The following is a 10,862-nucleotide window of genomic DNA, read 5'->3' as shown; positions in this document are numbered from 1 at the left end:
GGCTTTCTGTAAAAGTCTGAGTGAAAAATGAAAGGAATAATTTTTTGAAAATTTAAATACGAAGATGACTTTTATATAATATTATAAATTCTTTGATAAATCTTGAAAGGTTTTATTTCTTTACTTTTAATTGGCAGGTTAATACAAATGAAGAATTTAAAATGGTCTGTGTTTTTGATTATCTGTTCTTTTTGCTCAAATGATGGAGATCCAGTGTATTTAAAAAATATTGACTGTGGCTCTTATGTAGATTATGTTCCAGTTGATGAACAGTTTTTTCGTTATATGCCATACTATGTCGAGTTGTACAGATGTCATGGTGCAAACCAAATTGTGAATCCACAAAATCGTCAATGTGTTCCAAAAGACGGTGCTGTAGAAAATATAAGCATATATGCAATTGAAATTGCCTCTCAAAAACCAACAGTTCTAACACTAAAAAATTATACCTCATGTGATGAAAAATGTCTTTTGAACTCTTCATCCTGTACTCCTTATCAAACCTTTGAGCAAGAAACATGCTATTGCGAATGTAATTATACAGACACACCTGTTCCCAATCCATGTACCAGTCCATATGTTTGGGATAAAACAGCTTGTAATTGTGTTTGTCCAGACTCAGGGTTTTTGTGTGAGGAAAGAAAGGAGTTTAATCAAGAAGTGTGCGGGTGTGTTTGTCAGCAAAAGTTTAATGTTCTGTGTGCCAGTCGTAATCAATTCATTGATCAAAAAACATGCGCTTGCATAGATTTAGCAGAAGTTAGAAGCTCTGCTAGGATTGGCTGCAAGGATGGAGTTAATGGATCAATATTAGCAGTAATAATGTTCATAGAAGCGTTTTTAATTATAGCTTCATACTTTGTACTTTATGTGTACTGCTACAAAAAAAAATATTTAAAAATGAAGAATTCTAAAGCTTATGTTGTAAAGCACAGTAACAGTGTTGATGAGGTCAATTGTGAAGAGCCACAAATTGAGGAACCAACTGAGGAAGATTTTCTTAGACAGAAGAGTCTTGTATATTTTGATGATAAGATTAGAATGTCTTTTTATTCAGAAGAAGAAAAATCTTCTATAAGAACAAATGGCTTTGAGCCAGAGTTTCATACTTATGATGATGATAATGATGATGATAATGATGAAAGCAAGCAAGAAGACTCAAGTTCACCAGATTGTTTTGCATTTTCTTCTATGACACAAGTTTAAATTATGATTTATTTTCTATAGTTATTTTAATGTTTTTGCATCTTTTCTTTGCTCTTAAACTTTATTCTTATCAGTTTTACCGTAATGAAATAATAGTGTTTTATCATAAGTTCAAATTTTTACTTTTAATGTGTTTTAGAAATTCTTTTATTTTTAATCTCCATGTTTAATTTTATTCTTCCTAACAAAGGAACATTTTATTTACTTTGAAGTGTTCATGGATTATGTAAATGCAAATTTTTTAAAGCTATTTTATCCAATTCATGCTTTTCAATAATTTAGCATTTACTTCAATTTTTTACTGTGATCAATGTAGCTTTTTAGGCTTTAAAACCTCAGTTTAGTTGTTTAAGACTATGTCTAAGGGAGCTTGTTCTTTTTAAATTTTAGGGTTACAAATTGCTTGTTTTATTTTTTACTATCTTTAAACTCCATTTTGTTGTTACTTTTTATTGCACAGTTTTATGTATGTATATATCAAATGGATGAAGTATTTATTTAAACTCTAAGTTATTTTTTTATGCAGCATAATCATGCTGGTATTTGTTTTATATGTTTTTTAATGGAATTGAGAGTCGAAGGAATTTTTTCTAGTAAAAGATGTCAGTTAAGTCTCTGTTCAAAAAAGCTTTTTTAAAATTTTTGTTTTTGGTTGTACATTAACAATTTTTCATCTATTTTTTAGTATCTTACATAATTACAAGAGTTTCTTATCTGTTAAGCATATGTTTAGGAAATGTAATGCATTATTTTTGTATTGTGAAAATTGTATTTTTATGCTGTTTTATGTGTGCCAAATCAGTTAGTAAAAATGTTACTAGAGATAATAGAAATACACAGTCAAAAAATTATATTTATATAAAAAATTGTTGTTGTTAGTCTTCTTTCTATGAAAAATAATTAAAAACCTTGTTGAGTATTTGTGACAAGTTGTTCACAAATGTTTGACCGAGTTGAGCGAGTCCTTAACTTTGTCCTACTTTCAAGAGACAGAAAAGATAAAATTGTTAAAAGATAATGACTCTAAAAGAATCAATTCCAATACAGGGGTTTTTCTATAAAGTGGGCTAGAGTCAAATGGCTTGAAAATTTTACACTATTTATGAGATACTCTGTTGCTCAATTAATTTGTTTTTTAAGCTTGTTTTAAAACAAAATTTGTTCAAAAGATATTTAGGATTTTTAATTAAAGCGAAATAATTTTGATGGAAAGTTTTCTCATATTAAGATATATGAAAATGGTTATAAAAATGATAAACTGTAAAACTCTTTACCAGGTATTTTTATGAAGTCTCAGAGTTCATAATTATTTTTTTAAAACAACCTAAAAGGTTCTTTACTTCTTTGGACAAAATATTAAAGTTTTTATTAATTTAGCAAACACCTCTTAGTGTTGTTAACAGCTGTCGTTATTATTTACAAGTGTTCATCATGATCGCTAATATCAATTTTATTTTTGTTTCCTTGATTATTTTAACAAAAGACTAATTGAAAAGGTTTTTTAGACTTACTTTGTAAGCAATTTCTAACTTATTGAAAAACAAAAGAAACAAACCTAAATTTCAAATCCATTGAAATGCTTTTGAATTGAAATTTTGATTTTATTTGATTAAAGCTTTAGTTCAATATAAAATGCCCTCTTTGTTGCCATGGCTGCATTTTTTAAATACTTCTTTTTTTATATATATAATGGAATTTTAAAAATGAGTAAAGTTATGAAGTTTGCTTTAAATTTTTTGATTTTGTTATAATAGTCATTTTTAATTTATTTATGGATTAATTTTTTATTTCTATATTTTATCATATTAATGTATAAATACTGAATATTTTAAATATTTGTTTTAGTGTTGTTTTTGTTTTTGTGATGAAATTATAATCCTTATAATGACATAATTATAATCTGTTGCTTTTGTTTCTTTTAAGAATTAGTTTGTAATATCTCATTTGCTTTTTTATTTATTTGTTGTAATGAAATAATTTTTTTATTTGTTAAAGGATCTCAGATGGATATTTGCAAGATAAAGAAGGAGGAGAGTTTTAAAATGTCAAAAGATTTAACAGAATATTGAAAAGCCTTATACTTATCATTTGTTTAATTCATTTTTTTAAAATTGTAATTCAAATTGTTTGTAGTTTGCAATTGATTGATTTGTTCATTTGTCTAATTCATTTGTTTGAATTATCTTATTATTCATTTGATATTTTATTTGTTTAATACTTATCATTTGTTTGTGTATCATGAGAGTTTTGAATGTTGATAAATTTAATATTGAAGTTTTAATACATTAAAAGTTTAATTATATGTTTAGTTCATTCAAAGAATTGAACCTGGGGGGTTGCTGTCATTTAATTTACAGGTGTTTGATCTCTTTTTTGCTTATTTTTGCTACAACTTATATAAGTTGTATTAAAGCTTAAGTAAATATTTATCTTAAAGTTTTCTATTATGTTTATGTATACATATATCTCTATGATATTTTTAACTTCAGAAATATGAAATTTGCTCGCCTAGCTTACATTTTTGCATTTGTTAGTTGCTTATCAGTTGCTGTAGTAGAACCTAGGAATGTTGACTGTGGAGCATACCCTTATACTGTTATTACACACAAAGATTACAAATTTATGCCACTTGCAGTTAATATATCACGTTGTTTAGGAAAAGATACTAAACATATGTTAATGAGATGCATGCCAACTCTAACAAAAAACATAAGTTTTTCAACATTCTCTTTTGAAGGAAAACATGGTACAGCTGAATTGGTGAATCATGTTGCATGTGAAGAGAAATGTACTATTGATGCTTCAGCTTGTAACCAGTATCAATACTTTAGTAGCAGTGAGTGTCAATGTATGTGCAAACAAACTACACCACCAGTCTCTTGTAAATCTCCATTAATATGGGATAAAACTTTATGCAACTGTATGTGTATGCGTGATAAGAACAACTACAAATGTGGAAAGAAAAAAATATTTAGTGTTTCTGAATGCAGCTGTGTATGTAATCCTAAACACCACAAAATATGCACAGAACAACCTAAAAAGTTATTTAACCCAACAAATTGTGCATGCGAGGATTTAGCATTGGTAGTAGGGAAATTAGAAGGCCCTTCTTGTAAAAATGGCATCTTGAGTATTATTGTTGTTGCAGTTGTTTTATTTGAAGCAGCAGTTCTTTTTCTGACTTTATTCTTTTGCACCCGATACTGTGATGCAAAAAAGAGAGAAGAGACAATGACATTTAAAAGTAGTAGTGTAAATAGTATAAAGATGTCATCAAACCAAAATTTTGTAGGTACAGGTTTAAAACTTAATAGCCATTTAACTGTTGATGACAGTGAAGTAAAAAAGCTAACTTCTGATGAAATTTGTAATGTTAAAAATAATTTAGACAGTTGTTATGGCTCATAGAAGGTTAGAGGAATGGATATTTGCTACACTTGTTTAGTTAAGTGAAATTTTATGAAAAGTTATTACCTGACAAATTAAAATTTTTAAATTAAAAAAAAATCATTCCACGCTTTTTTTTGTTTTTTCATAATTTACAATTGCAATTGTTAATATGATGGTTATTTATTTCATGTAATTATTATTTATAGTAGATATTTAAATATTTTATTATTTGTTGACTGATATTTTTTATTAAAAACTGACTTTTTTCCCCTGCTTTATCTTGGGTGTTGTTATTTTTTAGAACTTTATTTTGCTGTTTAAATATTAACATCCATGATTAAAAATTGTATATTTTTGAAGTACATTTTTTTCCAAGTGATAAAAATATTTTCTATTGGAAGCAGATTTTCTAAGGGTTTTTTTTTATTAATAAAAAATTTTCTTTTTTTAGTAATTTCTCTGTTAAATTATTCTGTTTTGGTTTATAAGCATGGAGTTCTATATCATATTTATCATATATACTTTAGTTTATTTAATTCAATTGCTAGGCACATTTTTGTTATTTTCAGAATAGTAATTATGGTTTTGTTACTTTTTTAACTTATTTTCCAAAAAACAGTCTCTAGGCAAATGTCTTATTTTCATCTTTTTCCTCATATGAGCTATTACTTATAAACTTGTACTAACTGTAACCTTTTTGTAATAATAATTTAAAATCTCAATTTATTAAAGTCTGTTAAACAATTTAAGATACTTTTGATTTTTTTTTTTTTCATTATTATTCTTTATTATATATTTTTTAATATTTAATCACTTTTGATTAGTATAAGAAATAAAGTTGAAGTAATTGAATAAAATTAGAAATAGTAATTAGAAGTATGCTGTTTGAACATTTTGAGTTTTTTTCTCCTAACATCTTTAACGTTGGTGTTGTTGTTGTGGCGTGTGTTGTCTTAATTTTAACATGGATATTTTTAAAGCACAACGACAAGCATTTTGGTGGCAAGGTAATTTTTTTTTTTTTTCAAGGTATTTTTATTACCTTATTTTGGATTTTTGCTTTTTCATGTTTATTTGCTTATAAAAATCTTCATTGCTTTTTTATGCAGCTTTTTTTTTAATCATTATATGTTGTAATTTATCACTTTATTTCTTAATCGTTACACTTTAATCATTGTAAGGATCTTTATCATCATAGCAACTAAATTTACAAACAATACGTTAATTCTATGTAGATCTAATTGTTATAAAAGATCGTTTGATTAAGTAGAGTTTGAGGAATAAGACTAAAGGATGCAGTTATATAAAGGGAGGAGACAAGGATTGGATATAGAGAATGTTTGTTAGAAAACCTAAACTAAAAAACTTTTCCTCCAATTTACTAAAAATTGCCTTTTTAATAAATTCAAGATCTTTCAGTACTCGTTTTGTTTTCATTCTGTTTTTTTTAATAGAAAATCTATTATGTTACTGTATTAAGTAGCTACTGTTTTTTTACATAATGCCCTGCACATAGAAAAAAAAAAGCTATGTTTATTGCTGTAACTTTTTTGTTCTTTCAAACAGTCTTAAGACTTTTATTTGAATTTTAACTTTTAATCACATAGAAGTTTTTTTTAAGTTGATTTAACTACGTAATTCACTTCCTCATTTTACTTGAGTTATACTGCTTCATATTTTTACTTGAGTTATACTGCTTCATATTTTTACTTGAGTTATACTGCTTCATATTTTTACTTGAGTTATACTGCTTCATATTTTTACTTGAGTTACACTGCTTCATATTTTTACTTGAGTTACACTGCTTCATATTTTTACTTGAGTTACACTGCTTCATATTTTTACTTGAGTTACACTGCTTCATATTTTTACTCCTTTAAATTTTAGATTGAGTTAGAGATGCTTTAAATTTTATTTTCAGCCAGAAATTACAGAAGAAACCACGACAATAAAATCTGTTATAAATAAAAAAGATACACAATCTGGAAATTTTTCTACTGCAGACTTTGAAATGCTATCCAAAGCTGAACACTTAGATATGAAGAATCCATCGAATGTGAAGAAATATGTCCAAGAATTGAGGCAGCAAACATACAAAAAAAGAGAGATGTCAGAGGAAGAGCAGGATATGGAGAATCAGTAAGTTATTTAATTGATTTTTTTTTCTCTATTTATTGATTTAGATATAAAATAATATCAGTTATGAATTTTTCAGTTATATATTCTCTCTAAATATTTACAGAAGTTTTCTTTAAAAAAAACTTTAACTATTTGTAACTATTTACTGAAGATTTCTTTCATATAAATTCTCAGTCAAAATAATTTCTCAGTGTTATTAACTTAAAGTTTAATAGCTTTGTTACCTGTATTATACCTGTTTCACCTGTAAACATTACCTTTATCACAGTGACTGTATTTTAAAAAAGGTATCTGGATTGCATAATTCATTATTTTATAAAATAACAAAATAATTAACAACTAAATATATAAATAAGGTAATTAAAATAGTCGAAAGGTAAATTAAAATTTTCTATTTTTGATTTGCTAAAACGTTTTGTTTTAAATCAATGTGCATAAGAAAAACAAGAAACTGCTGAAGATTTATGTGAACAAGTCTTTCTTGTTTTTCTTGAATTTTTTTTTTAATTCTTAGCTTTGGTTAGCATGTATGTTTGTTTGTTTTTTTTTATTGATTTTAAAGGTTTTCAAACCTTTCAGCAAGAGTAAAACTCCCTAATAGTTCCATAAAAATGTTTGCAAGGAGTGTTGTGTTTTAACTACTGGAATGTCTTAACTTAAAATGTCATTTACAAGCAGAAAATGTATGTATATAAAGTAATTTTTTTTAAAAAAAGTTCTCTATTTCAAATATATGTATATAATTTTTTTTTTTTAAAAAAAAGGTTTTTTTTAAAAAATCACTTTATATACTCATATATTTTCTGCTTGTAAATGACAAAGAAGGATTTCTAATAAGATTGCTAATAATTCTCTATTTCAAAACATCATAAAAGTAAATGTATTTGATGAAGCCTGACTTTTTTTTTTTTCTTTCTTGCATGGTAGGAAAAACATTTCTCTATAACTAATATGTTGCTAATAAATCCACTAACAAGTCAAGTGCATAAAAAAAAGTAAAGTACTACAAAAGTTAATGTCTTGTAATAATTTGAATGGATTTCTATTTTCAAGCAACATTAGATATGTCTTGTAATAATTTGAATGGATTTCCATTTTCAAGCAACATTAGATAGGATGTTAATGTAATAGGTAAGAAGAATGGCTCCATCGTGAACTTTCGAAAATCTTCAATGAAAATCATAAAAAATGTGTTTCTTCAAATTCACTTAGAAACGTTTTTGCTTAGTAAAATAGTACTATTTATACAGCCATTAGAAAACCAATAATGATGGACAGAGAAAGGCTCAAAAAAGTAGGGTGGTGTAAGGAGAGAACTCCTTGGCCTATGGAAAAATAGAAAAAATTAGTTTTCAGTGATGAAGTAACTTTGAAGTAGTAAACAGGAAGAGAAAAGTTCTTGTTCAATGGTTTCAATTTGAATTGATATTGGAGTTTTTCTGTTGTACAAGGTTGCAGGGTCGTGATGGGAGTGTTTGATTATATGGAGGTTTTATGCAGGTTGAATCAACCAACAAACTTACATAAGAAAGCTAAAGAACTGCAAGATTCTATCAGCAGACTTCCAGATTGTTTTAAGCAAATAGTTGCAGTTTTAGCAAGATATAGCTCTTGCCCACAGAGCTTGCATACTAAATCTTTTTATGAAAGAAAATGAAAAGAATTTAATGGTCGAAAAAAAAAAATAAAAAATTTAAACTACTGTGTTGTTGTAAAATATTATAATACATAGTTTTATCTCTTATCTCTCTACATGGTTTTATCTCATCTCTTTACATGCTGAGACTATTTTCTATTAATTATTCTGAGCATCGGCGTTTGGTTTTTCCGTTAGCAACGAATTAAGTACAAACTTCTATATTAGTCTTTTAAAATACAACAAACTCTCTAAAGTTTATTAAAATAGAACTCTACATTTAAAATAGAAAAAAATTCGTACGAAATTTTTTTTTTTTTTTTTTTTTTTTTTTTTTCTCTTCTAATAGAATAAATTTTGTATGAGTACAAACATGTCAAAATAACTTTGAAGGTCTAAATATAAAAATTGTTATAAATTAGATTGATTTTAAATGAATAATATAGAAATTTATACTTTATTCGTTATTATTCGTTATTAACAGAAAATCAAAACGCCGATGCTTAAAGGATTCAATATTATCTCGACTTAGTTAAACGATTCGATATTATCTCCACTAACTTTCAATTATCTTATATTGCTTTCATCTCCGCTGTTTTTTAGATAAGTTTTCAACGGTAAGTTATTATTTTGGTATCCACTAAATTTTAATTACTAAATCTCCACTCATATTCAATAATTAACTGTTAATTTCTTTAAGAATTAATGATTTAAGTTGACTTTTATCTCCACTAATTTAGAGCGAAGCAAAAACAACTTGCGCAGATACACGCATTATTGAACCAAGAAAAGCACAAGTTCGGCGGTGAAATGTCATTTGATGAGCTAAATGCTCAAATGGCACTTTACAGTTAACACAGTTTTTTTATATAGTTTTCCAGTTTAACTTGTTTGGAAGTTCCGTTCTTTCTGCTAATTTTATTGCAAAGCATGTTTGGATGCTTGTTGTTTCGTATTTTAAAGAGCTTCAAATCTAAAACAGTTTTTTATATGAATATATATATAGATGATTTGTAAAAAGTTCCTGAAATAAATATTTATTTATTCTTTTATGATCTTTTGAAAAAAAAGATTAGTTTTAGTTAAAAGAAAAAAATGAGAATGATTAGAAATTGAAGTCGTCTCTCAAACAATCAGTCATGATAACTTTATAAAAATAACTCGCCGGAAGCTACTCGCTTCCCTACATAAAAAATATTTAATGTTTTTGTTTTCGTATAGTTTTCAATTAGTCAAGTTCATTTTTTTGACTGCAAACTTCGAAATTTATCCAAAAAAATGAACGGTAAAAGCTGACTTAAGCATCGTAAATCTCGAAAGAAAAAACACTTACAGCACAAAAGCCATCCAAACATGAGGAGTAATATCCGGAAAAAAATCTAGGAAAGAAAATGTCACATACAAATGTTATAATACGAAGCTATTTAAGTTAAAATTAAAGTTAGTAAAATAATAGTTTGTTTAAAAAATTGCTTCATTTAGTTAACTCTGAGCGTCCTTCTTTTTCTTTTGTTTCGATGGTTATGTTACTCGTTTTACTTGTTAAATCTTGTCTGAACAGTTCAGCTGTACAACGTCAAAACACAGTATCTGTATTTTTCATAATTGGATATGAAAATGATTTTGTAAAGTACGTTGGGCCGCCAACTTAACTTCATACTTATCACTTGAAGCTTCATAGTATGAAGTTTCAAGTGATAAGTATAAAGTTAAGTTGGCGGCCCAACGTACTTTACAAAATCATTTTCATATCCAATTATGAAAAATACAAATACTGTGTTTTGACGTTGTACAGCTGACTTCTGTTCTTTTAAACCATGTTTTTTTTTACGTTACTTCACTTTGAAAAATAGCCGGTAGACGAAGAACAAGTTCCACAATTGTTCATAAGGTTTTACCTGCAACAGAAATTCTGTTTGAGAATACACACAGCATTATCCTTACTTGCAGAGTTCAATGATAATTTCTCTGCGCATGTCAGACAATTTTAGCCAAGCTATGTGCATTTTTTGAAAAACATCATCTACCTCTGAAAACTCTAAATTTGTTGTTGCACATGAGGTGATTTAGTTTTATACAAGTACAAATCATTCAAGAGTTTCGCCTCTCACGGAAAAATGTTGTAACTTTATGATAAAAATTTGTGAGTAACATTTTTAGAAGAAAATCAATAACAGCTTAGATGAGAACGACGATCTAATAATAAAAATGTCGATTTTCACCGGAAATATCGTAGTGACTGGCAGCAGGGTCATTGGGTTTTTGGGGCTATAGAGCGACATTTGGGACACTGGTGCCTTGTAAGGTGCTTGACAGATGTCGAGAGACATTTCTTCCTGTAATTGAACAAAGTATTTAATCTGGTAGCTGAATAATCTCTGATGGTTAAACACCTTATGGTAACATACCGCTTTTCTAGTCAAACATAGCTGAGTTTTAAAGGCGGATAAGAGTTAAAGATAAAAAATATGGGTAAATAATAAAATGTATT

General features: G+C 27.1%; 3 protein-coding genes across 6 annotated transcripts; all 3 read left to right on the top strand.

Moving 5' to 3' along the window:
• Positions 1-73: 73 nt before the first annotated feature.
• Positions 74-2,591, top strand: LOC149878878 (uncharacterized). Its single transcript, XM_090071771.1, has one exon. The coding sequence runs from the start codon at positions 148-150 to the stop codon at positions 1,204-1,206; it is 1,059 nt and encodes a 352-aa protein (XP_089927897.1). The 5' UTR covers positions 74-147; the 3' UTR covers positions 1,207-2,591.
• Positions 2,592-2,883: 292 nt separating this feature from the next.
• LOC149878877 (uncharacterized) lies at positions 2,884-4,864 on the top strand. Of its 4 annotated transcripts, none has more exons than XM_090071774.1 (3): positions 2,884-3,319; positions 3,516-3,563; positions 3,696-4,864. In XM_090071774.1, exon 3 carries the CDS (start codon positions 3,700-3,702, stop codon positions 4,612-4,614), a length of 915 nt encoding a protein of 304 aa, XP_089927900.1. In that variant the 5' UTR covers positions 2,884-3,319; positions 3,516-3,563; positions 3,696-3,699; the 3' UTR covers positions 4,615-4,864. The 4 variants fall into 4 exon arrangements, with proteins under 4 accessions (XP_089927900.1, XP_089927901.1, XP_089927899.1 ...); XM_090071775.1 differs by having other exon boundaries at positions 2,917-3,319; positions 3,741-4,864; XM_090071773.1 differs by lacking the exon at positions 2,884-3,319 and having other exon boundaries at positions 3,379-3,563; positions 3,741-4,864.
• A 554-nt stretch (positions 4,865-5,418) lies between these two features.
• Positions 5,419-9,470, top strand: LOC145193356 (uncharacterized). Its single transcript, XM_090071086.1, has 3 exons — positions 5,419-5,603; positions 6,518-6,735; positions 9,112-9,470. Exons 1-3 carry the CDS (start codon positions 5,475-5,477, stop codon positions 9,224-9,226), a joined length of 462 nt encoding a protein of 153 aa, XP_089927212.1. The 5' UTR covers positions 5,419-5,474; the 3' UTR covers positions 9,227-9,470.
• The last annotated feature ends 1,392 nt before the right edge of the window (positions 9,471-10,862 follow it).

Source organism: Hydra viridissima, unplaced genomic scaffold (assembly GCF_058129835.1).
Source record: "Hydra viridissima isolate aposymbiotic clone 2 unplaced genomic scaffold, HvirCarnegie_v1 scaffold_14, whole genome shotgun sequence".
In the NCBI taxonomy this organism is placed as follows: domain Eukaryota; kingdom Metazoa; phylum Cnidaria; class Hydrozoa; order Anthoathecata; family Hydridae; genus Hydra; species Hydra viridissima.
This window is presented reverse-complemented; position numbering and strand designations above follow the sequence as displayed.

Excerpts from the sequence above, each read along its gene's own strand:
- LOC145193356 (XM_090071086.1), top strand. The coding sequence starts at position 5,475 with ATGCTGTTTGAACATTTTGAGTTTTTTTCTCCTAACATCTTTAACGTT. Across the intron at positions 5,604-6,517 it reads ACAAGCATTTTGGTGGCAAG|CCAGAAATTACAGAAGAAAC; the intron begins GTAATTTTTTTT and ends TTTTATTTTCAG. Across the intron at positions 6,736-9,111 it reads GAGCAGGATATGGAGAATCA|AGCGAAGCAAAAACAACTTG; the intron begins GTAAGTTATTTA and ends CCACTAATTTAG.
- LOC149878877 (XM_090071772.1), top strand. The coding sequence starts at position 3,508 with ATGTTTAGTTCATTCAAAGAATTGAACCTGGGGGGTTGCTGTCATTTA. Across the intron at positions 3,564-3,695 it reads TGCTGTCATTTAATTTACAG|AAATATGAAATTTGCTCGCC; the intron begins GTGTTTGATCTC and ends TTTTAACTTCAG.
- LOC149878878 (XM_090071771.1), top strand. The coding sequence starts at position 148 with ATGAAGAATTTAAAATGGTCTGTGTTTTTGATTATCTGTTCTTTTTGC.